General features: G+C 39.9%; 7 protein-coding genes across 7 annotated transcripts; 5 read left to right on the top strand and 2 right to left on the bottom strand.

Moving 5' to 3' along the window:
* Nucleotides 1-856: 856 nt before the first annotated feature.
* Nucleotides 857-1,667, top strand: MELLADRAFT_73441 (uncharacterized protein; the record flags this gene model as incomplete). The annotated part of the gene is made up of 2 exons (XM_007417501.1): nt 857-987; nt 1,059-1,667. 2 exons carry the CDS (start codon nt 877-879, stop codon nt 1,500-1,502), a joined length of 555 nt encoding a protein of 184 aa, XP_007417563.1.
* Nucleotides 1,668-4,639: 2,972 nt separating this feature from the next.
* On the top strand, nt 4,640-6,189 carry MELLADRAFT_94870 (uncharacterized protein; the record flags this gene model as incomplete). The annotated part of the gene is made up of 5 exons (XM_007417518.1): nt 4,640-4,747; nt 4,806-4,925; nt 5,009-5,083; nt 5,148-5,294; nt 5,365-6,189. 5 exons carry the CDS (start codon nt 4,640-4,642, stop codon nt 6,187-6,189), a joined length of 1,275 nt encoding a protein of 424 aa, XP_007417580.1.
* A 938-nt stretch (nt 6,190-7,127) lies between these two features.
* MELLADRAFT_118362 (cytochrome P450 monooxygenase) lies at nt 7,128-9,875 on the bottom strand (the record flags this gene model as incomplete). Its single annotated transcript, XM_007417532.1, has 12 exons — nt 7,128-7,311; nt 7,390-7,839; nt 7,962-8,122; nt 8,199-8,229; nt 8,310-8,592; nt 8,677-8,756; nt 8,837-8,947; nt 9,019-9,116; nt 9,217-9,352; nt 9,432-9,512; nt 9,602-9,728; nt 9,800-9,875. 12 exons carry the CDS (start codon nt 9,850-9,852, stop codon nt 7,237-7,239), a joined length of 1,686 nt encoding a protein of 561 aa, XP_007417594.1.
* Nucleotides 9,876-11,936: 2,061 nt separating this feature from the next.
* Nucleotides 11,937-13,192, bottom strand: MELLADRAFT_112952 (uncharacterized protein; the record flags this gene model as incomplete). The annotated part of the gene is made up of 3 exons (XM_007417531.1): nt 11,937-12,382; nt 12,487-12,541; nt 12,653-13,192. 3 exons carry the CDS (start codon nt 13,190-13,192, stop codon nt 11,937-11,939), a joined length of 1,041 nt encoding a protein of 346 aa, XP_007417593.1.
* A 342-nt stretch (nt 13,193-13,534) lies between these two features.
* Nucleotides 13,535-15,584, top strand: MELLADRAFT_94867 (uncharacterized protein; the record flags this gene model as incomplete). Its single annotated transcript, XM_007417517.1, has 7 exons — nt 13,535-13,696; nt 13,815-13,901; nt 13,972-14,042; nt 14,109-14,173; nt 14,266-14,522; nt 14,613-15,484; nt 15,563-15,584. The coding sequence occupies 7 exons, from the start codon at nt 13,535-13,537 to the stop codon at nt 15,582-15,584; spliced, it is 1,536 nt and encodes a 511-aa protein (XP_007417579.1).
* Nucleotides 15,585-18,747: 3,163 nt separating this feature from the next.
* On the top strand, nt 18,748-22,344 carry MELLADRAFT_118361 (uncharacterized protein; the record flags this gene model as incomplete). Its single annotated transcript, XM_007417540.1, has 4 exons — nt 18,748-20,015; nt 20,532-20,831; nt 20,928-21,223; nt 21,322-22,344. The coding sequence occupies 4 exons, from the start codon at nt 18,748-18,750 to the stop codon at nt 21,747-21,749; spliced, it is 2,292 nt and encodes a 763-aa protein (XP_007417602.1).
* Nucleotides 22,345-23,224: 880 nt separating this feature from the next.
* MELLADRAFT_68796 (uncharacterized protein) lies at nt 23,225-24,788 on the top strand (the record flags this gene model as incomplete). Its single annotated transcript, XM_007417495.1, has 5 exons — nt 23,225-23,910; nt 24,003-24,141; nt 24,253-24,367; nt 24,463-24,577; nt 24,662-24,788. 5 exons carry the CDS (start codon nt 23,225-23,227, stop codon nt 24,786-24,788), a joined length of 1,182 nt encoding a protein of 393 aa, XP_007417557.1.
* Nucleotides 24,789-26,051: the final 1,263 nt, after the last annotated feature.

The raw sequence follows: 26,051 nt of genomic DNA, 5'->3' as shown, positions 1-26,051 counted from the left end.
GCACCAAGAAGCTTTTCAATGATAGCTCTGGAAGTGAAGACGATGGTGATAATTACGAACAAAGTGATGATGATGAAAGTGAGTCAGAAACCGAGAAAGTCAAACCGAAACCGAAAAAACGGTCAGCTTCAAAATCAAAACCAAAACCAAAACCAAGGAAGAAAGCAAAGAAAGTTGATGTTGACGAAGATGAAGACGAAGCATTTGATACACCTATCGATCCTAGTAAGGTGAAGATGGATTTCCTTTGTGCACCTCAATTGAGCAAAGGCAGAGGATGTGAGACTTTACAGAACCGTATGAAATTGGTTATCGAACGTAGGGATCGTGAGAAGATGGAGAGGATGGCGAAAAGAGAAGAAGAGAAAAGGAAAAGGCGTACGCCTGCTCCTAGGAGGGAGACTAGACCTGCTGAAGAGGATGAGGAAGAAGAAGAAGAAGAGGACGTCGTGCAAGAGGAGGACGCGGAAACAGAAGCAGCAAATGCAGCTGCTCAGGCGAAGAAATCACTGGCAGAGACTTATGGACTCGAAGACCTCGATTCAGATGACGATATGGATAACTTTGAAGAAGTCACGTTTGATGAATTCCAAACTACGAGCAAGAAAACGAAATCAACTCCGAAAGCAGCTGTGCCTCAAGTACTACCTGATATCGAAGAAGAGGAAGAAGAGGTGGTAGAGGAAGATTATGTACCCGAGCCAACCCAATACGCACCTCAATTGAGAGTTGTTGATGGACAGATTGTGCTCGATCAAGATTCGTTACAGGTTGAGAGACAAGATCAGGTAAGTCGAGACCTACTGGTTTTGGAACAGAAGAAGATTGATTGACTGATGACCGTTTCCTTGAGTTTAGAATGATCGATTGGATGAAATGGAGATTGTCGAAGAACATGACTCGACTCGACTTGTCAATTCCCTTACCTGGAGTAAAAAGATTCGCGGAGAAAGGTGGAGTGCAGAGGAGACTGCATTATTCTTCGACGTAAGTTTTTCTCTCGGCATCTATGTTTCCGTGTAGTTTAGGTGTATTGAGAATGTTATTTGTTTTTATAGGCTGTCAGAATGTTCGGATCGGATTTTGAAATGATCACTCAACTATTTCCTGGTCGAAATCGTAAACAAATCAGATTGAAATGGATAAAAGAAGAAAAGAAAGCACCCCAGATTATGACCGATATGATGATGGGAAGACAGCCACCTTCTAGAGCGAGTGTCACACCTAGTGTACCTGAAGAAGAAATTGAAGAAGATACTGAAATCATTAGACTTGAATCTTTAAATACATTTGAAGAATATGCTAAATGGGTTGGGATTGATTGTACTGGACCGATTCCTGAAGATCCAATGGATAAATGGAGAGAAAAAGAAAGATTAGAAGATCTTGAGATGAGAAAAGCTAATGAGGTTGGAAGTAAGAAGGGTGATGATGGGGATGAGGATGATGAGGATGAGGAAGTGATTGAAGAGGAAGTTGATACAAGTCATTGGGGACAGTGAATAAAGCTTTTTGTTTTGCAAGACTACTCAAGTTGATTTATTTGTATTACCAGTGTCATATCATCCACTTTTTTTATGATGAATGTGTTTTGTTGTATTATTGTTTCAGATCTTTCTCTGGAGATGATTCTTCGTGAAATACATGTTTAAGAATATTTGCATATCAAAATATGTGTTAGTAAACACAACAGAGCATTTTACCAGGAGCCCAAATATTGATTGATCTCAACATTCAAAGTAGGTAGGTGGAGATGGACAATGTGTCTAGCTGTAGCAACGTTGGCTGTAGAAAGATTTGAGTGAGATGTGATATTGTGGCCAATGGGAAGTTGTCTCTGTTTGGCTCAGCTTTGCAGCGGGTTTAACACCACTCAATTTATGCAACCAATATAAGCATTCACAGTGGCCCCAATCTGCTATGATGTTTTAGTCAACAAGGGTTTTCAGTAAAGACCTCAATGGATGCTGAAAGCTCTTAGAAGTAGAGTTGGAGCACCAAAAATTAACTGTAAGTCTATCTCAAATTGTGAGGCTCCAGGCAAAATATATGGTGGGATGGTTCTAAGATCACTATGGGGGAGCGGGGTAGGGAGATAGGAAATTATGTACACCAAAACCACTCAGATCTACTCTGGAATCTGGAGATTTGCAGCTTTGGTTTTCTATAGATGGATCACAAAGTGCATATAGTCTGTAGAGTACAAATTAAATGGGGAATAAACAAACAAAAATCAAGACAAAAGAAAGTGAGATGAAAGGTCAACTTAAAGAGCTTCTAGTGATCTCAAGTGATTGGTTGGTGAATCAATTTTCAGAATGTAGGCAATTAGACATCAAGAGAGCATGCAACACTATAAGACATGAGCTGTTATGATGAAGGGAGTTCAAGTTGAATGAAAAACATGTAAAATATAACTGTGCCTCAAGAAAAATGGTGCAAAAGTTTGAGAAATCCCTACCTTATATGTGTGACAAGGACATGCATGAGATTTCTTTTTGAAATTCTCGGGATTCAAAGCACTGCAAGGTCAAGGTTGATAAAATTTGACAACATTTCTAGTCAACTTGAAACCTCTTATCATGGTTCCAAGAAAAAACATTAGAAGTATAAGTAGGTAAAAGAAGTGGAATAACAAAAGCAATAGATAAATCAGTCAGTATATATATCAGACAATTGATATGACAAGTACTATATCTCAAATGTTCCCTGCAAGCACCATGCACAATATGGTCAATTGATCAAGATACCTTCCATCATAATAGTATGCAAATGGCCTCTTCTGTGTGTAAGGTCAAACTTGAATGCCACTGGCACAAGGATTCAACTAAATCCCAGGATGGGACTTGATCAAGTTTGCATGGATCCATCACAAGTCTTCCAGGAAAGCCCTTATAGAATCATCACTCCCCCATGAGTAGCCAGGTGAGGCAAATACCCTAAGGATAGTGCCATGACTGCTTCAACTCAGACTTAATGTGCTGCACAACTAATTAAAAACATTGTTCTGCCTTACATCTTTTTTGCCAATTTTTGAGAGTGAAGGCTCAAAAAGATCATTACACATTCAAGTTGTTACAGAAAGAGGGAAATGGAATAGAATTACGGGATACAAACTAGAAACCCGGATTTGTTCCGGGTTTCCCAATTCGGACTTTTTGGCTGTGTTTGCGCAAACTGGGAAACTGGGAGAACGTGGGAAAGTTCCAAACACAGCCAAAAACAAAAACTGGGAAACTGGGAAAAAAACCCAGTTTTAACTTTGTATCCCGTAAATATGTACAGTCAAATCGGAAAAGCTTGACCGATTTTGCCCGCAAAACTCGAGCAATTTGGCGGGGAATTTGTGACAAGCTTTTCCGGTTTGACTGTATTGCAGCTAGTCAACCAGGCAACTTCCCAGCCTCATAGGCAAGTTGTGTTCTCTGTCAGCTTGAGTCGGGGTTGTTTTAAACAATTTTGAGGTATGGTGGCTGTTGATGAACGTGTGAATTTCTGACCCTTTAAAATTCCCTTGGGTCGAAGAGACAAATTAAAAACTTTGTAATCAGAGAAGCATTTTTTTCAAACACCGGAATTCAAAAAAGTAGGTTTCATAAACACGATATCGGCCTTTATCGGCTTTAATTTTGACTCTTGGTGTATAAAAGGATAAGGGTACTCAAAGTAAGTATGTACGTGTACATACTTTTTGCTATATACTTTTTTTGGCGGGGAAGGCGAGGCCAAAAGTATATTTTTTTTCTTTGTCCCCGCCAAAAAAAGTATGTAGCGAAAAGTATGTAGCGCTACATACTTTGCTTTGAGTACCCTTGATATTAAGCCAGCGTGAAAAATATTATTCGTTCGGTGAGTACAAAAGTGTAGACAAAGTGGCAACTGAAGCTTGATGTGAGCACGCCATCCTGATGCGGTGCCGTGCTCGTCATTACATAAATGTGGGAAATGACCGGATGTGAATTTTGAAGTTGAATGCAAAATGTATACATCAAGATGCAGCTCGTGGCCTCTCGTGAAGTTGTGGCTCAAACGGGCTGAACAAGGGAATGCTCGCAGCTCAGCGCCCAGCGCGTGGTTCCTTGTCTCTTAGAGTATGAACTCTTCCGCTGTTGTCCTCTGTGTGCGATAAACTGGAGTCTGGCTTGATGAGCTTTGATGAGTCACGACTGGCGACAAGCTTTGTTCACAGAAAGTCACACCGGTGGAAAGTCAGGTCAACTGTGTGATTCGCTCGCGCGCCGCAGGGTGACTTTCGGAAACTTGCGGAAAACGTAAATTTTCTGTTACGTTTCTGTCACAAAACGTACGCTTTCAGTGACGCAGTGATCATACTGGAATGATCATCAATCGATCACGCAAAATATCAAAACCGAGTATACAATGGGCGTATACAATCAGATTCACATTCTCCCTGGTTTTGGTCGCCCTTGTGGATCTTGACTCTCACAGCTGCATCGCTTTTATTCTCATGAGAGGGCGCTCTCGACTTGCATCTGTGTTCTTCTCATTGCAAAGTATTTAGCAGCTAGCTTACTCAACGAAATCTTCGAACAATTCCAAGAAAGCCGCCGCTCTCCTAGATCTTAGAAAGGCGTTTCATGATACCTTCCTCTCATTGCTATTGTTTATCTCCCGTAAAATGCAATCTCCTGAATATTCACGTACTCGCACTCGCTTTTTGGCTGCTCTTGGTCGACTCTCGACGAGGTCGAAATCGCTCACGGGAGAAGAAGGTAGTGCGGATGACGTTAGTGTCTTATGTGTTTTCTCTTCCCAAAAGTTACTGAGATTTTTCAACTATCCAGAGCCCGGTATTTGTCGCACCGATAGTCAAAAGCCAGCCGCCTTATAATCATAGCTCACCCACCACGTCAATTAATGAAACTCAGAGCTCTAGCTCTCAGAGTTCATCTCTCAATATCCGCGTGAGTATCACGATTCTCCTTGACAGACCGTCTGTATATCAACTCCTCTCATTGGTGTAGGTGTTTATACATTCCTGTTCCAGGAAAAAAACTTTTTCTCGGAGCCCACGATACTTCAACAAATTTCTACTACGCAAAGACGGGCTCATCCACGATCAGTAAGCAAAGAAGTTTTATCTATTAGCACGGCCAAGTGACTTATCCCGCAATGTCTTCATCAAGGTATCTTTATCCAGGATCAAAAGACCTGCTCGGTTGCGATCTGATACGCACACCCATCAGCATTACGTTCGAAGAGCTCATCACATCGAGGATGACCAAGGTCCCCAAATGAATTTCATTAACCCCTTTCTTGCCGGACCCCACCTCGTGAGTCACTCATGTGTATGTCTCATACTTGTATTTTTGACTTATCCAAGCTTTCTGATGGATCTATCAGGATTTCCCGATGATGTATGGAAACGGCGTTTCACCGACGAACGATACACCACAAATAATGCCCGAGGCTTCGCCGCATTCGGAGGGACGAAGAAGAGCAATGAGTGCCGCTCTACGACTACCCAAGATGATGCTTCCCAAGACAAGAGCAGCGCAAGCATCGTCTCTTTCGAGCGGGTCTTGTGATCATAGAACGCTCTCATCCACGAAATCATCCCCAACCATAGATAACCATGGCAGTGTTTCATTCCCCAAGTATACCACAAAAGTTTCTCGCACGGGCGGTCAAGGCATGCAATCTCCTGCATTAGGCCGTGGACTCGAATCGAAAGTCTTTCCCTTTCCAAGTCACGCAGAGCGATTTGATCATATTCGACAACTTCTCAGCGATGAAGAAAGTCTGTTTTATGCGCAAGACCTGATTTCAGACTCCTCTCAGAGAGAGACAAACCCTTGGAGCACCACGTCAACAAAGGCCTTGGAATTTTCCGCTAATTCGGGCGTAGGTCTTGACGCCAAAGAATCTGATATCTACTCCGAAGTCACGACATCGGATACGGAAGCTTGCACCTTTCATGCCTACAGTGACAATACTCCAATATCATGCATATCAACAGGAAGACATCTCCCCCTCAATCGTGGTCCTGGCATCAGACTATGGGCAACCCTCGCTAGTCATGCTGAGCTATGTGACTATTATCAGACAATTTCAGATGATGATGGTAGTGTTCTTGATGCCGAGGGCTACACACCGAGTATATCCGCCGATGAACAATTAAGCCCAGTTTTTCGTTCGGCTAACACTTCTCCGGAAGCAATAATTTAACAGATACCTTGATCTTTGCATGTGGTGATGTAAACTTTCTGCCTTCTGTCTGCTGGCACATGGAAACGCATACTGCTACATAGCGCTGCTTTTTGAAAGGTTCATTTCCTGGTGCAAGGTTCAAAAAACCCCATGAAGATAACATCAAGATATGCTTATCACGTCCATCAGGCTATAGTATTCATGTATGTGGCTGAGAACTTGTCAAATACAAACAATATGCCTCACGAAATCCTTTGTCCAAAATTTGAGCTATGACTTTGATGTGTATTTAAGCTCTGCGCGGTTTCCTTTTCATCAGCACTCCTGTACAATCTTTCAGACCACCTTCTTCATCAGATAACATTGTAATATAGACGTTTATCCCAATTTTCAAGTCGGACCTTCAGTTTTCAGCTTTAGATTCAGTTTGACAGATATCCAATGAGCCAACTCATACATCGCTTCCTAGTATCGGTATACCGATGAGCATCGCCGAGTAATTTGAGCATGGCGCAATGTCAATCCCAACCAGGATGCCATGCAATCGAAGATCCGATGCGTCTTTAGGCCGCGTGGCCGGGTGTTGATCCGAGATTTCTGCTTTGGTACCGGTGGGAGCCTCGACATCCGGATTGACGATGTGCTCGCAGCAGTCCGGACTCCCAGCATCTTTGTTGAGCGTATACATACAGTTTGCGGAACTTCTCACGAGTGAATTTTGATGCAACACTTGAACCTCGCTTTATGAAGCCCAATTGCTCCCATCAGGGCTAAAGGGGGATGAGTTAGCGCTTGTTGTGGAGGCAGCAACTCAGCCACAAGATAACACCGCACAAGATATATTTTCTTGTTGAACGCATCCAGGTTCTTGCAACGGGATAACCGCAAGTTTGCGCGATGGACAGTGGCAAGTGATAGTGCATCTCAAAAAGCTTTGCCCAATGGGCTTAAGTCATACAATCCAACCAACTCTCGTGTGTTTCATAATAAACGCTGCCCATAAGCCAAAATTACAAGTACATCTTTTCGATGGAAGTTGTCAACCTTTAAAGAAATGAAGAATCACTACTGTTTCCAAAAGCTAATCCGAAGAGGCATCTCAGCGCCATTCTTCTTGCCTGCTATCCTCGGTCTGACAACCTGTTGTTCCACACATCAATTATCAATTCATGCATACAGTCCAGATAAAGGACACATTCAGTGAATTATTTGACTCACACTATTGGCTCTTCTTTCGATCAGAGGTCCACCTCCTGGATCCCTCTCTTCAAATTTAAATTCCAATAGCAAGTGAGCCAGGATCACCTTCATCTCCATCACAGAGAACTTGTATCCAATGCACGACTTGGGGCCTGTCCCAAAGCTCAAGAGACCTGCCCATAGTCCGACAGCTTGTCCTGAAATAGATACACCTGAATCTCCTTCTCGCTCCGAGTTTTTGGACATCCATCTTTCTGGATCGAATTGATCAGCAGTAGGACCGAACACGGATTTGGAGCGATTATAAGCACTGATGGGAATCAAAATCGTCTGTCCTTTTTGTATAGGTATGGAGTTGACTATATCCCCGTTACGAAGTGTGACTGGGGTAGAAAGAGGTATCTGATCTGATGATATGGCTTGCCGTAACATGCTTGTCGCGGGGGGTATGAAGCGCAATACTTCGCGCTGAATTTCAGAGATTGTAAGGTAAGTTTCACTCAGCTTGTTTCTATTCATGTCAGACGTTCCGGCACTACCTCGTCACGAGACTAATCGGAAAAATGGCCACATCAATAGAGCTAACTTACGCAAAACGCATCCAGATACGGCAGAGAATATATCATCTCCGGTTCGAGACTGCCAGTGGGGCACTTCTCTAGAGCGTTCAAAAGCTCATTGCGCAACTTGACTTGAACTTCAGGGTACCGAGTCATTAACCACGTGGCCCAACTCAGAGAGGTAGCAGTCGCTGGTGAGGTAGAATAACACGACAAAAGCTAATCAGTTTGAGTCTATCGTACAAATTGATATGCCACTTCACCTACTTTCGCTTCCAGCCGCTATGAAGGTCGATATCTATCACAAAAACGTTCGTAAGTGTCCTCTCATATGTTCTTTATGAGAATTACAAGAAGCTGAGAATTCAAGGCTCTCACTTGTGACATGATCTCATCCTCTCGAAGCTTGTCTCCTGAAGTGGTCTTGGAGTTTTCCCTAATCAAAAGAGTGATCAAATCTTTTTTGTCCTTTTCCAAACCTGAAGTAACTTCTGAATGTCTCGCTTCGTAAATCTTCCAGCCTTGCTCCGTGAGAATACGTAAGGCTTCTTTCATAGCTTTCGTGCGTTGTGTTCGGATGAATTTCTGTAGGAAAGTGAATTCCCTGACCGCTGTGCGTATAAGAAAGGTGATCCCTGTATACTGAAAGGCACCGGAGCAGCTAAATGTCGGAAACGGTCTTGTCAGTGGGCATTGAATGAAGAATATATTGATCAAAGACATGTTGAGGCGTGCAAGAACTCACAAAAGGCGGTTGAGCGCTCTAGTTACATGATCTTCACCTAGTAGGGAGTTGAAGCTGTGGCCAAAACCTGCTTGTCCAATCTAAGAAAAAATAGTTTCCGTATAGCTCAGAGTATGAAAAAGCTTAAATAAGGAGGATAAAAACAGTAGGAATCACTGACAATATCCAAGGTGACACGGTTGAACCAAGCATACATGTCCACTATCATATTTTTATCATTTTTAGAAGATGAGTCGTTGTCTTCGAGCATTTGACGTAGAATTGAACACAACTAGACCTCATACGTTCAATTAGTACTATCGACGCGGATGTAGTTTTGTTACATAAAAAGAGATGTCTCACCTGTTGGGACTTTTCTTCAAACATAGGGGAAGCTTCCTTTAATTGTGTAGGGGAAAAGAAGGGAAGAAGCATCTTCTTTTGTCGTCGATGAGGTTCACCTGTGTCCATGAAAAAGATAAGATACTTGATCAGCCTGCTCGAAAGATATCTATAAAATGAGAATGAGGGGCCATGCTCAAGTATTTTTGAAGAACTCACCTTGGGCGCTAGCGATCCCATGTCCCAATGAGTGATCCAGTTCCCTCAAGTCCGATGGTGTTCTTGGGTAGAGCTCTGCTTTTTCGAGTAATATATGATTAAGGGCTTTTGCATCGATGGTAGATAAACGTTTCTCCTGTGTCACATTGTTCGCTCCATCCTATGTCAGCTTTGGTTTCAGGCATGAAGAATGCAAGTATGAGCAGCACACTAACCCCAAAAAGACATTGATAAACAAACACATGTCCATACTTTTCCGCCCATCTCTCATGAGGTGCACCGTGCTCTGACTCAAACTGAGTTGGCGAACATGAACACGTTCATTATGAATGTCATCCGAATATATGGACAAGGCTCGAACGATGAAATCAGGCACGGGACTTACGACCTCCAAAAGATTTCCAAAGATCCAGTCCTGTGGGTCGGGTCCCGGAAATGCGGCGAGAGGAGAGGAGGTGCTCCTTAGAAAAACCCAACATAGAGCTAACACGATACCGCCGGCCAGTACGGCGCTATGGACAACAGAATTATCAATATTTCACGTAGAAGGCCATGAGACGCAAAAGTCTGAGACGAAACCCACAAGGCACGTATAGCAAAGCTGGAGGTCAAGCACAGTTGAAAGATTAATGTCATGATCAGGAAATAATATGCTACTGTCATACTCCAAAGGGCTTTAAAGCCTGTTACCAAGAGAATACTAATGAAAAATTAGCGGAACGGAAGCATCCCTTCAATGAGCTTAAATACCTTCACAACAGGTCACAGTGGCAACTTTTTCAACGCCGGGATATCGGCAATTTCTTTGGGGTGTAAAAGTTAAACGGAACGGAGAACCGAGAAAGATCCCAGCCCCCTCAAAAGGTTGAAGGGGAGCCAATGACAACAGCTCACTGACAATCGCTCGATTGATCCAAGTATACCCAAGTTTCAGTTTACACCGGCTGAGTTGCGAATCGTAATAAGGTTGGAATTCAAAAACTCATTTCAGGAGAGCATCATGCCAATCCGCGGGGGAAAGTTTTCTCTTCTTCATCAACATTCCGGCTACTCATCCGTCTGGAGTTTTTTCAAGTCGGCGAACCTGAGTTTGCTGATGATCAATCAATCATACGCCATGACCGAGTTTACAACTGGTTACGAGATAGAGCAGAATATATGTCCAATTCATTCAAGTCTTGAGATCCATGTCCGATATCGTACAAATCAGGGTCACATCCGAGATAGTTTGTGTCCACCTATGTACAAAATATCTCACCCGGTGATCTCACTTCGGCGGTGACCCGAATATGTATGTATGTACTTGTGTACATATTCACAGATCTGTGCCCGGTAGGGGTATGACCCGGCCCTGAAGTGTCAGGTCTTTGAATGAAGCCAAGCTCAGCATTCGGTGTTCAAACTACATATGCACATCCTCTTGATTGCACAAAGCTTGCCACTGGCTCGGACCATCCCCTTGAAAGCGTGTTTGAGAGCTCGGGAAGGATGCTTGATGACGTCAATTTTTCCAAAAGATTGCCTCCATATCTTGCCTGTGATGGGGTCTTGCATCTTTACAAGAATCAAACCTCAAGATGTTCGCAAGACATGTCCTACTATATTTTCCAGTCATGATCAGGAAGTGTTATGATATGTGGCACTAAAGAGCCAAAACATTTCCTTTACGTGGAACATATCATTTCAGAAGTTAAGCTAAGGCAGATGGCCTTCTTGAGTCAATTGTATTCATCGGAGTTAAGAAAGTTTGATTCCAAGTGGGGCATTGAACTTGTACACGTTACAAACTTCTGCAGAAAGAAGGGCATCTAACTTTTGTTTTGAAGAGTTGTTATACGAGATTTTATTATTGTACATGTTATCAAAACCCTCTTTCTAAAATGTAGTCCCTTCTTCAAAAAAAAGCGGACGTGTCCGCGTCGGATAAGCTTAAGTAGTCTCTTATTGTTTTAAGATATTCTACATGCACGCATTTATCTTCGACCTTGGCCTATGATCACGGCTGAGGTCGAAGCTTGTTTTGGGGGAGCCCGGGCGGGGGATCGGCAAACGTTTGCGTCACGGTAAAATACCCCCAAGCTTCAAGGATGGAAATGATAGTTTTTGGTCAACCGGTGAGTGGAGTGGGTTGAGGATTCGGTGCATATAATCCAATTTCTCAATTTCCCATCATCCAGATCACCCACTAAAATTTCTATATTCCTTCAAAATTGATGGACAACTTAATATACATTCTTGTACATCTTCTTTGGCTGCCAATGGCATTCACTTTTTATCCTGTATTAATATGTGGTGCGATATGAAACACCAAAAGCTTTTTACTGTACCACCCATCATAAGATATTCAAGCAAAACATTGACTTTATAACTTTTGAAAAAGGAACGCATGATGATGAAAGAAGTAACGAAATAAAACCAACAATGTAAGGTAATAAAGTACAAACTAAAGAGGGTGATCAACAAATTTATGAAGGTTTTGAAAGAAACAGATATATATATGTAAGGCAAAAGGATGTAATGATTAACGTAATAGTATCAAGAATGTTTGAAAGAACAAGTTGAATTCGATAGATCAGATCTTGTAATCTCTTTACTTTGTATTGAGCATTTCACTCAAAACACTATAAAACCTAAACAAGCCCAAGACCGTCTCAATATTCTTCAGTAAAGCTAAAATCATACATACTATTTTAAAAGAAAACATAGGCCACCAACATATATCATTCATCTTCATCATCCACAACAATCGGCCTCTTTCTACGATTGTTCTGAGAACCACGTTTCTTCTGAGACCCTTTATGATCCAAACCGTTTCCATCCTCTTGATTTTCTTCCTCTTCCTCCTCTTCTTCTTCTTCTTCTGCCTCTGCTTCCTGTCTTTCGATTCTTCTCTTAGCACGTTTGATCTCAGCCATAAACCTTTCATCAAGTTCAACATCATTTCGAGTTAAAGATTGATGACAACCTGATTGTGGACAACCTACTACAGTCGAATTGTTTTGAATGAAATGTTGATCAAAACAGGTTTGACAAAACGCATGTCGACATAACTTAGATCTATATGGATTCGTTAAGAATTTGATACAGAGTGGACATTTGTAGGTTTGAGTGCCTCCTCCGATCGCTAGTTCTTCATCATCTGAATCATCATCTGAATCGCCTTCTTCTGTTGGTTTGGTTTGAAATTGAGTCAATCGAGTGGAGAAAGTGGTAAGTGGTGACAGTTCCAAACGATACGTTGTTAAATGATGGTGTCGATAGAACTCTTACCTATAGGAAGATATGACTTGACCGGGGGCATCACATCTGATGTACCTCGAGCGGTCTATCAATCAAAACCAATTCCCAATATCAGCAAGACTCTTCTCAAAAGAAAAAAAGACGCGTTAGATTATCTGAATCATGAAAAAAACAAATGATGATCAAACCACTCAACCCAAATAGCTTTACGAAACTCTTTAAAAGATGGATGAGTCGCAAACTTCTTACGTGTCGAAAGTGAATTCCAATCCACTAATTTATTTTCAAACTGTTTTTTAAATTCTCGATTTAAATCAGGAGGAGTTTGATGATGTTGTTGATCCTGATCTTGATCTTGTTGATCAAAATGATAAATCGTTTCTCTTAAATCAGACAACACATCTTTACGAATTTCCAAAACCTTAATAGTTTCAATCAAATCTAAAACTTCTTGATTAACTTGTAAGATCTCTTGATCTGTTTCTTCACATTCTACTAAACCACATCCTAGATCTATTAAACTTTCAAATGGACCTTTTAAGTCTCTAATCTCACTGAGGGTTTCATTGATTAACGTCTTTAATTTCGTTTCCGTCATTCGATTGTCTAGTTTAGTTTGTAAATTATCTGGTTCGATTTTTTTCATATAATCTTTTATGGTACGTGATTCGGTTGATAAATCGGGTAAGATTCCAGTCTCGAGCCATTTTTCTAGGTTTGGATATGATGGTGCCATGAAAGCTTCGAGATTGTGAGGAAGACCGATTGAAAGGTGTGATCGTTTTCCAAGATCTCAATCGATATGGTTTGATTATGATGAGAATCCAGTCGAGTCTCGAATGCTGATGGGTTCTTCTTGATTGGGAATGGTAAGGGGCTTCAAGCGAAATTGAAAGTTTTGACAAACACACGCGACGGTGATTGAAACCAGCTATAAGCATATTCCAGTCTACAAGTCACATGACCATTCCTCTCTATACCTATAAACCAGTGTAAGCCGCATTCACCTTGAGATCGGATTTCAATATCAATCCAACCAACCACCACCCCAACAAAACTCAAGAAACATTAACCAAAAATGCCACCCAAAGCAAAACCCACTACAACTATCAAATCAACAACATCAAAAATCAATCAAGAATCAAAACCATCGACTTCAACTTCTAACAATAATGCTCAAAGTAAATTATCGAAAGATGAAAGAGAACTTTTTTCAAAATGTGTGAATGCAGAACAAAGGGTCAATTAAGATTATCACTCTTTAAATCTCTATAAATCAACAACAAAACAAAACTAACTTGAATCAACAGACAAAACTAACTTGAATTGCTTTTTTTTCGGTTTTGGGTGTATGGAAGACTTTGAGTCATGAAGAACTTCAGGCTGCTATGCCAAAGTTGGATGTAGTTGAAAAGATGAATGTAGCTAATAGTTTAATAGCCAGAGTCAGTCATTTCATTCCATTCAATTTTTTTTACATCACTGACTCTAGGAGATATCTTTCATTTTCTGTAGGGTATGCTTCAAGTCAAACGTTTGCAAGATGAATTATTTTATACTGCAGTTGATAAGACACAACAGAGAGCGTGAGTGTGCATTTCTAGTTCTGGTAAAAGGATATCATAAAAACTTATGTTCGATCATTATTGTAGGAACTCGAACATGACAGCGGATGAGAAGTTGGTCTATGACAGTATCGCAAGTTCAGGCAACACAGGTATTTGTCTAATCCCCATAAACTAAGACGAATCAAGTTCTAAACTTCTGACCACATTCCTTTCTTCACCCCCAAACCCAAATCATCAAAAGGAATGTGGACGAAAACTTTAAAAGCCAGAACAAACATCCATCAAAGTAATATCAACAAGTTTTTAAAATCTTTGGAAAACAAAAACTTAATTAAATCCGTCAAGAGTGTTAAATTTCCAACTCGAAAGATTTATATGTTATCTGAATTACAACCTAGTATCGAATTGAGTGGAGGTCCTTGGTATACTGATAATGAATTAGATACTGAATTTATTACGGTCTTGTTGAGAAGTATTCATCAATGTTTACAAGATCGGGTAAGTGATTTTTTTTCTTTTGAAATTCCTTATGATTTTAGAGGAAAATTTAACGGATCCTTGGTTTTCGTTTTTTTCCTTTGATTTAAGTCTTATCCTCCTGTTAGTTCTTCTTCAACAGATCCTTTAAAAGTTCTTCTTTATCCAACTTCACATACTCCTTACCTACCTACCACTGTTCATGACGTTTTAGCATACTTGAAACAAACTCAAATCATCCAAGAAGGCACTGATCTCACAGCAGAACATATTCTAACCCTCTTAGATGTATTAGTCTTTGATGGAGTTGTCGAACGGATCACAGTAGGAACAGCCAAGATTGAAGGAGAAGAAGAAGATTTTGAAGAAGAAGAAGAAGAGAATTCAGATGGATCTGAGAAAAAACCTACTGTACGATCTAAGATTAAAAATAAAGGGAAATCTACGGTTCCGAAGAAACGGTCAAGAAATGATGATGATGAACTTGATCTAGAACTTGATGAAGATTTTAATATGAAATCAATAGATGAGGATGAAGAAGAAGAAGAAGAAGAAATCAAACCGAAAAGAGTCTCAGCAGCGAGCAGAAGAAGAAGGATCTTACCAGATAACGAAGCATTTGTATACCGAGTCTTACAACCTATCATGAACCACCAATCCAATCTTGAAGAAGAAGAAGAAGAGGACATCAAAATCGAAGAAAGTGACCCAAAAGGATCGATAAGCTTACCACCTAAACTTTCAGGCTTCTTTGATATGCCATGTGGACATTGTCCTTCGTTTGAGTTTTGTTCTTCTAAAGGTAAATCATGGCAATTCAGAGGTCAAACCGATCAAGGAGTCTTGAGTCGAAGTTTAGGAATCGAGTTGGAAAGATTACCTAGGAATGGATTGGCCGGCATTGGTGCTGGGTTTAGTGCTTTAGGTGGACTTGGAGCGGGTGGTGGGGTGGCTCCTGTCAATCCTGCTGATTGTGTTTATTTGTGAGTCGTGCGGTTTGGTTGGTTTGGTTATGTTCTTTTTTGCTGATGATGAATATTATGGTTTTTCTCATTTGACAGTAATGATTGGTTAGACTTTTAGTTGAGAATATGTATATGCTCAGATATAACTTTTTAGAAGGGATCTTTTTTTCGAATTTACATTGTATATTCTTTTTATTTTGTTTTGCTTTTTTGAAATAAGTTTATAATAAGAACCCAATAAAGTTTATGTATGTTCTTTTTGGATGTGAATCTTTTTCTTTGATGAGCCATTATAACTCAGAATGATGGGTCTTCTTACTTGACTGAAGTGAGCTTGAAGGCTTATCTACTTAGTGGGATTGGTCAGATTCTGGATTACAATCTCTTGGATGGCTGTGGATTGATTTCAGTCTTGGTGCTTAGTGAGCTGCATGAAGTTGAGTTTGGTTCGGCTGGTATGCTCATCTGAGTCATCATCTGATTCTTTAGTAATGTGCTGTGAAGAAGGATGAGTTTGAATGCTTACTCAAGGTTCTTGAGTCTGATTTGCTTGAAAGCTATGATGTCATTTGGTCAACAGCAGAAAAGAAATGGTTTTTTAGTTTTTTTCTTATTTAAACTTGACCTCTCTTCACTTTCCCTTGGCCTTTCTTCCTCTTTACCTTTCCCTTCTTGATCAAATCATCATTTTAAACCTCTTTCTCTCTCATCTCTCTTGAAGATGATCCTTCCTGGGTATGCGCGCCAACTCCGATTTTATGTACTCCGACGAACCCCGGTGATCTTGCAAGTACATATCACACAACAGCCTTTTAACTCTAGGCCTAATGACGACACCAACAATTTGACAACACCAACAATACCCGTGGGATGACTGGCGATTGCACAAAGCTTGCCGAACTTCCAGCGCCGATTTCCTCGAGTTTTGCCAAAAAACCTGTTCAGAATTGGACAAGTTTTTTTGAAATTCACAGGGAATGAATGACAAATCCCATCGCAACACCAATTACCAATAACACTTGTAATTCAAATAACCAGACAATGACGAAATTGATACCAACAAGAAGGTCACCAAAAACTAACCAACTGTTTGGCGGGCGGTAAGCAAATTGCCTCTAGTATCGCGAGGTAAAAATAGCTGTGCTCAAATCACATAAATAGTCCTCTCATCGAGCGTTGTCTGTTGTCCCCTGCTCCCACAAAAACTTTTGTTATCAGCGCTATAGGACTTGGTTTGGCTTTGATAAACTATCCGGACTATAACACACAACTTCTGTCGTGCTCTCCAATTGGTTTCTTACATACCCTTCTCAATTCTAGAGCTCAAGTGTCTAAGCGCGAAGATATGGTTTGTGATTTTCACTTGGTTCCCCTTGCTTCTTCAAGTTCAACTGACTGATTTGTGCCCTTATAGTCACGCCTTGTTATTGCAATTCTTGTTACGCAGTTTTTGGCTCTTTTTCTGTTTGGAACTGTTGCACCCTCACCCAATGTGCGTCCTTGATCAACCTTTGACAAGGAGTATTGGATCTAATTCTCCCCACTGACGATCTTATTGACTCTGAAATCCCCAGACGAAGCTTCAGAAGCGATCATGTCCTAATACTATTACATACTGTGCGATATCTGCCGGGTGTGCCTTTTGCAATGGTAAATGCGGTAAGCCTCATTCATTTTCCTATAATTATTGCGCTGTGAATTGATTGGTTTGGTTGCCAAAAAAATCATTCAGTTCCAAAAGCAAGCTGTTGATAGCGCGATTCGAACGATTCCTTCGCTTGCTCATTCTACTCGTATCAATTTGTGGCGCCTTCGGTTCGAGTTCTTGGATTTTAAGTCTCGCATCCTAGCTGTTCAAACCAAGCTATGATTCTAAGATCAGTTTTGAAGTTGTGTTCACCTTCATGACCATATTGGAAGTGATCCTTACGGCCATCTATGTGAAGGGTTTTGTTTACCTTTCTTGGATCCGAAATGTGATCCGAAATGTTATGTCGAGGCTGTCTATGAATTCAATGCCTTGAGTTCTTGAGTTCAGCCACGATCAAGAATGACACGACTTTTGTACTTACATGGAGCATCAAAACATCAACTGTGTGAGAATTTAAATGAGAAATAAGAATCATCCAGTTGTCCAAGATCCTTGCCAAAGAAAATTCACATCTATCTTTTTAGTATGTGAGTTCAAACTTCAAACTTTGATAGGGTATGATTTATTTTTGTTCGAATGTCCAAGAATCTTCAGGGTCAAACACCACTCTGACTTCAACAAGACACTTTTGATGATTGAATTTGACTGATCGTGTGAGATTGAAGTTAAAAGTGATTTATGTAAAATTTAAATACAATCCATTCGATTTATGTAATCGAAGCCATATTCGATTCGGTTGACTGAAAAACTCTTTCGAAACAAAACAGAACACTATCAAACCATCCAAGCTCAGCTTCAAAACAAACCATCAGAACTCATCGTATCATCTTCTCAACTTGTTTTCGATTCGATCTCTTCAAATCGGATTGAAAGTTATTGAACGAACTTGATACTTTCATCAAATCAAAACCATGAACCATTCCATATCGACTCCCAAACTTGAATTAAATTTAGATTCAAGTCCTTTTGAAATCGTACCACTCACAAATCCACAAGAACCACCTTCATCACCACTACCAATACCACCACATCCACTTCATCAACCTCATCATCATCATTCCCATCAACTATCAATCTCATCAAGAACAAGTGATTTTAGATCCGAGTACAGTAAACCAATCCATCAGAACTTAGATCAACCTTTACTTCCACCTAATCCTTTAGCAAGTGCTTCGACATCTACGCGTGGCTCGGTTGCTTTTCAACATTCAACTCTCGACAACAATTCACAAAATGATTCAGGCGAGTCTTGATCAACTTGACTTTTTGAATTTTTTGATATCGATTGAATCCCAATCAAATCCTTCAAAGTTACCAGTCTTCCGTCGACTTGTTTCACTCCTTTTGACCTTGACAATCTTTTATGATTCTTCTCGGCATCCTCTTTTCCGAGGTACATCACAAAGAACCATCGGTGCATCTGGCTTTCAGAATTGATTTGCTTTTCAATTCAATCTTGACCTCATTGTGTTAATCACTTTCTTGTGATTTGTTTGCATCTTGATTCTACATGAATGTGGACAGCATCAAACTGCTTCGATTTGTTGAGCTCATACTAATCTTGTGATTGTTTCTTTTTTCCCTTCTCCTCAACTTTTACAATTCGAATGTTCAATATTCAACTTCAATCATGGAAATCGAATTGGATCCTACTCAAATCCCACTTCCATCATCACCGCCTTATCAACAATCCATTGGTCCATCCACAATTCTCTCAATCGATATTCTGAACCATCCAATCTCATTCGACAATGATCATAATTCAATCCTTAATCTCGAAAACAATCATGTGATTTCAACTAATGGGATTCAATCTGATTCGGAAATCTCTTCATCCGATTCTCATTTCGCTTCATGCCTTTCTGCTCATTCGGATGATGTTCAATCAATACAATCAAATCCCAATGTGAATACCTTACCTCAACTGGATCTCGATTCAAATACTTTGAACTCCAAACGCAATTCTCAATTACAATCATCCTCCTCAACACATTCACCTGACTCATCTAACGCTACTCGATCTTCTCAATCGAATGATTCATTTACCGCTACTCTATCTGTTCGATCTCTGACTGAATCAAACACTCACACAATACCGGATCACAATGCATCTGATCACGATTCTCATTTCAATTTACCATCTGCAACATCACCTCTTTCCTGTCCTACCTTTGGTCATGGTTCTATCAACGATACCCAACAAACTTCTCCGATTGATGAACCTGATGATGCCGGACTTGATGAACCATACATGATCGCACTGGATGGGACCTTGGGTATTGATTCACACCAATCTGAAACCACCCCAATCGCATCCAATGTTACTTTGAATGAATCAAATCAACAATCTTCGCATCCAAAAACTGATTCTGCTGATCCGACTACATCATCTACTACATCAATTGATCAATCACCGACGTCAAATCTTGTCAAACCCCATCGTATCACTCAACACTTCCCTGCCACCGATATCAACCCATTATTTCTCACTTCCAATCCGTCATCAAACACGGCTAATCTTCCGGAACGTCGTGTATCTGCTTTCCCCGCTCCGATTCCTGATTCACACACTTTCAATAATCATGGCGAACGACCTCATCACCTTTTCACGAATGCCGTGGTGTCTAATGATCCTACCAATGTCCCATTGCCGCCTTCACCACCAATTCTACCGTCACCTGAACTTCCACTCGTTATTGACATGATCTCGGACGATGGTTTTCATCAAACTGACCATTCCACTTGCTTGACTTCATCTGAACATAATACCCTCGCAAACAATATCGCTGTTATTCCCGATTCATTGGTTCATGAACGTACTTTAACCACCATACATGACATGATCCAACCAACAACCTTTCTGGAAACTTATTCATTACCTCAATCTGAACCTCATATGTCCGGATTCGATTCTGATTCTGATTCTGATTCTGATTCTTTTCAATCACCTGAATTTGAATTTGGATCGGATCCATCTCCGATCAAATCTAAATCTCCGAATTTATCTCACTGTTCTAAATCCACCAACTTTTCTTCTCTGGCGCAATCTTCACGTATGGCCGCGCACCTTGATCGTGTGGTCGTGGTACCTTCTAATGGTCAACCGGTCAATGTGGTTCCAATCACTCACATTGCTGTTGTTCCTCTTTACCGCTGTCAACCTGCTTTATCACCTGCCTTATCTATCATTCCTGGAAATGATGATGACGATACTGATGATACTGACGCTGATGAAAACACATTGATATTATCAAAACCTATTTTCGATTCTCACCTCGATCGACCTCCACCTGTGCGTCAATCGACCGGATCCAATCGACTTCGACTTCGACATACCATTCGTGATTTGAAATTCGATGTACCTTCATTGCCCACTCCAACCATAATCACCAAACCGATTCCATCCACTCGAAGGTTAACAGATTCCTTGGCAGCTTCGAGAAGACCAAGACTTAGACCACCTAAAGTACCAGAACCTAGACTCAATGATTTGATGAATGAGAAACCCATTCATAGTGATCATTATTGTTGCTTTGCTATACCACTCTATAATACTGGGATCTACGTTATCTTGGCTCAATTCACAGTCTTTGGTTTTGTGGCTGGCGTTTTGGCCTTTGCGGCTCCTTCTGTCATTGCGATTGCTGTACCTGAGCCTTTGACGGCTGTCATGGGTGTCTTATGTATCTTGGTCGGAGTCTTTCAACTGATGGGGTGAGTTTTATCATTGATCTCCAGTGGACATGAGGGAGAAAAATAACAGAAGGAAGCGAGCTAATGATACTGGAAACCGATTTGTTTTGAAAATAGCTTCTATGGTGTATACAAAGAAAGGGTCAAAATCTTTAGAATATATCTTTATATTAACTTTGCATTTGTCATAATCACTCTAGGATATTCTTTAGTGATCATGATCCTATCAGCTCAACAACATAGCACTGCCATTGAACAATGTCTATTACAATTTGTTTCTGCTGATGGCGATAATACTGAAACGCCTTCGAATGAATCTAAAACACTTTGTAATATTTGGACTTGGGCTCAACTTGGGATTTGTGGGATCTTATGGATCTTATTTGGAATTAGCGAAAGTTATTTTTGTTTTCGTAAGTTGAAAGTTTCACTTCCACTTGAATCCAAGTTATTTCTATGCCAAAAAGTATTAACATTTTTCTATGTTTTTTCTTCCTACGAAAATCAAAAGTACAAAGAAGATGGAGTCAAGATCAAAAGAATGATCATTTGAAATACCGATCCATAATTTCAGCCGTTCGAGAATCGTTAGCAGTCAGAAATTCAGAAGAGATCGGAAGAAGAAGTGAATCTAATGATGAAGGAGTACCGAGAGGGATGAATGGAGTAGTTAAAGGAGGTAGTAGATTAAAGAATGAAATCGAATGGAAACCGATCTTAACCGAACCACAAGAAGAACAAGAGATCACTGAATCGAAATCACACGATAGTGGAAGTGGAAGTGGAAGTGGAAGTTCTGATGCTGAGTTTTATAGAAAAAGTTTGGCTTCTAATGATCATCAGCCTAGACGGACAAGAGGTGATAGTAATCTAAGTGCTCCTAAATCGATTCTTAAAAATTCTAATTCTAGATCCAATTCAAGTTCTACTGTTGTTTAATTTTATGTTTGTTTTTTTCTTCTTCAGTCTAGTCGTTTTAAATTTCAATATCATATATGTTGTAAAGAGCAGGAAGGATTTGTGTTGAATGTATAGATTTTAGAATAAACGGATTGAAAAGTTTTGGTTACCTTTTTTTTCCCTTACATCTTATCATTTTTTGTTTTATAATCAAATATATTTCCTCTTTCTACCTCTCAAATCATCCTTTTTTTTTCTTTGGCTCTTTAACTACATCTCTTTTTTTGTTCAAAAAAAAATAATTCTAGTTTATTCAGTTATATAGATTTAATCATTCTTTCTTTTGGTTGGAAATTTTTTTCTTTTCATCATATATTGGATTAAAGTTTAATTTAGGAAAAAAACGAAATCTTTCAAAAAAGGTTTTTTATATTTATTAGATTCTTGTACATACTAATTGAATAAACTTCGTTCTTTTTTTGATTTCTTTCTTTTCTTTTCTTCTCATTTTGCATTTTTTTTTGTTTTGGTTCTGTTGTGTTTTGTGGTTTGTGTTTATTTGTAAATGGGTTTTGGATTTCATTAGGAAAAGTTTACCATTGAAAAGGTTGTAAAGAAAATTAACATCTCACATAAAACTAAGAATTCTCTTCACTTATTATCAGGCTATGCCTTACTACGCGAGATATGATGGCCTGTGAGTTAGCTTGAACAAGAGCCTCACAAGTCTCACCACCCTCCCCCAGATCTGTGCATGGTGCGGCGGTGGTGACTGTTTTCGGCTCTTCGGCGAACAGCGAATTCTCGCTCTGGTCAGGTGTTCCAGTGTGATTATTCTTATCCTCGGCCTTGTGTTTATCATCATGGCGCTCCAAACACTCGACAGACGTGCCGGATCTCTTCTTCTCGTCCATGACTTGAGAAAAGGAATGGGTGAAGAATCATGGCACACCTATTCTACACGTCCTTTTGCCATTGGATCGGCCGGCGAAGGCAACTTCTTCCTCCTGAGTCCTGGGCTCATGACTGTCAGTGTCCCTCGGACCCTCTCCTGGATGAGGCTGAGAAACATGAGTTGTGAATTTGAAATTAAGCTTGGCATGAATTTTGCATAATACTTATGACATTGACATTTCTAGAGGATGTGTCAATAAACTCAACAAACATATTTATATCGTGATTTTCGACGTCGATTTTGTTGCAACTTGCCATTGTTCAAGTTATTTTTTGTGGGATATCATATGAGGATATCCTACGAGTGTGTACAACAAATTTGTTAAATGCAATTCTATGTATTGTACAACATATCAAAAAAATATCAAAATATGTGTACAAGATACTCTTGAGTCTTGAAAATTATTTCGATTAAATTCCCCGGCTCTTCTCTTTCCTTTGTTCCTTTTACTTACAAACGTCGAAGCTATTGAGCGTGATTTTACTTATAACTTAACAGGATTTCTTGTTTGCGTCTTGGTAGATCTTTCTTCACGTCAGATCATCTCACTGCCTTCAACATGGTCAACTCATTCACTACCATTCGTCTTCATCTCTTCTTACTTTTAGTACTTTTATTAACACCGGTCTTGACTGATCAACTCGAAAGTTCTTCTGATTCAGTCAAGAGCCTTTCCACAAATCTTTCACGTCGGGATCTACCGATTTCCAAAATAAATCATCCTTCATTAACCAAGAGAAGCAAGACTGTGGTCTCTAATCAAACCATCAAACCAGCTTCAAAGAAGAAATCAAAGAAGAAATCAAAGAAGAAATCAAAGAGCAAACCAAAGAATAAACCAAAGAACAAACCGAAAGAGAAACCACATTATCATAAGCAAAAACCTTCTATTCCAACTCCAGTTCATGTCCCAGTTCACGCTCCTGCTCCTGTTGTAAAACCGGCTACAATCCCTCGTCCTCGTCCTGTTCCGGTTCGTATTCTTGCCCCTGCTCCTGCTCCTGCTCCAATTCCAGCGGCTATCTCGCATGCAATTCCAGCTTCTATTCCAGCTGCAATCTCGGCCCAACTGTCTTCCACAAAGAAAGTTCTGAAACCTAATCCAACGCATTATTCTCATCCTCAGAGTATTCCGGCTCGACCATCAAATGTTCATCCTCAAAGTCCAACTCCTTTACTTAATCTTCATCCTTTATTACCGGTCTATGGGGCGGCTTCACAAGATCAAGGTAGTGATATTGATCGGTGAGTGATACGCGTAATAATTGTCTTGTTCTTCTTATTTTGATTACATATATATCTAATTGAACCAATGAGTTCGTGTTCGATCTATGTAGATGGGTAAACGGGCACAACAAGGTTCGAAAGATGTATACCGTAGGAGATGTGAAATGGAGTTCGAAATTAGCTGCTTCAGCCCTTCAACATTCTCAAACTTGTTTTTTTAAACATACATCTAATAATCAATATGGAGAAGTAAGTGAAATATCGATCAAACTTGATCTTTGAAGGAATTTTTCTTACATCAAAGATTAATTTCGCTCCTGTGTGTTTGTTTAACTTTTTTTTTTTTTAATTTTCAAATAGAATATTGCAGCTGGACAACAATCGATTGAACAAGTTATGAAAGAATGGGTCTTTGGACCTGGTGAAAGAGATTCATATGTTCGATCAGATCCAACCAGTCATTCTCATTACACCCGTAAGATTCCTTTGAAGAAAATCAAGATTACAAAAAGATCACAAAAACTGATCTTTTGATGATTTTTGGTTTTGATGATGTGATTCGGTCGGTAGAGGTTGTGTGGGCTGATACGAAGGAGATCGGATGTGCTTTGACAACTTGTGATTCTTTTGGTGGTGCAGCACTTGGTCCAGGTCCGATTAAGTTTTGGGTTTGTGAATATGACCCGTGAGTAATTCATCTCTCAAGTAGAAAGAATCAAGACTTTTAGAGAAATTGATGTATGAATTGATTTTTTTTTTGATTTCGAAGTCCTGGAAATGTGATGGGTTGGTCTGCTAAAGAAGTACATGCTGCAACCGGTGGTGCACCTCTTTCAGGTGGTTATACTTCAAAATTCAAACACAAACGTCGAAATGGATTTTCTTTAAAACATTAGAAAGAGAGAATTGTTCACTTTCTTGGTAGTTTTTCAACTTGATTTCTTGAGATTCATTTTTTGTTTTGTCTTGACTCTGTTTCCCTCTCAAATCATTCTTTACACTCGTTTCTTCATGTCTAATTATAATGTTCTTGTTGAAATTTAATTTCTGAAAGATTATGGTTTAAGTCACTTCATTTTTTTTTTAGAAAAAAAAATCGGTTTGGTTTAGCTATTATGGGTCATTTCAATCAAGACTTTTTGATCGTAAGCTTCATCTGGGAATATTTTCAATTCTTAGCCTCTTAACATTTCTTTATTAACATCAGAATCGAGTGGAACTATTGAACGAATCTTTTTAGTTATCACATTAGCTTGGAGTCTGATGTGACGACTTGATCAGTTGCAATTCGTCTTACTTGAAAAAGTTGTCAAGATTTTGCAATATAGCCAAAAGACATTAACAGAAGTTGGAGATAGCCTGGCTTCCTCTTTTGTCTTTCAAACCATATAACTTGGTGTTAGTGAGGAAGCGGAATATTGCAAGGGCTAGCCTCTCAAGGTCATGTGACATGGGTCACTTAAACAACTTACCTCTGTCACTCTTTGCAGAATCGTATAAATGTTTGAATGACTATGAGCTCAGCAACGTCAATGGTGAGTTGAGTTCAAAACAAGTAGTCTAGAAGGTCTAGTGAAGCTTTTGTGAAGATAATCAGGCATGAAAAAAACATAATCTGACTGTGAGAAGTGCCTACCTGGTGTAAAAGATTACAAAAAGATGTGACTTCTGCAGATTATCCTGACCATAGTGTGAGGCACATGGAAATGATGACCAAGATGCTTGCAATCACACGTGGAGTGAACAAAATCCTACAAAATCACATCCTATTGAATTGTGGCATGGATTTCTTGGTTCAACTTTCAGATTGATTGGTTTTGGATGTGACGATTTTTCACACTTTGAAGATGTGCTGGATTTTGTCTCGTTTTTCAAACTCTCACCTTACTCAAGGATAGATGGATCTGATGATCAAGGCTCACAACTTTTAACACATGATGAAGATTTGCCAAAAGACTACATAGAAGATAATCAACATCTCAGAAATACGTTCACAAGCGAGGTATGTGGCTGCGATCTCTGTGCTCAATTGAAAGTTTGCACATCTGCACCAGGATTGGATTGACAGGGTAGAGCTCTATCAACAAGTAGGTGCTCATGATTTCTTGATGAAGTTGTCAGTAGCTCATGAGTGTATATCTGGTGTGCTCTGGTGATGA

The sequence above is a fragment of the Melampsora larici-populina genome (genome assembly GCF_000204055.1).
Source record: "Melampsora larici-populina 98AG31 unplaced genomic scaffold MELLAscaffold_74, whole genome shotgun sequence".
Lineage (NCBI taxonomy): Eukaryota > Fungi > Basidiomycota > Pucciniomycetes > Pucciniales > Melampsoraceae > Melampsora > Melampsora laricis-populina.
The sequence above is the reverse complement of the archived record's forward strand: the minus strand, read 5'-3'. Positions and strand labels throughout refer to the sequence as shown.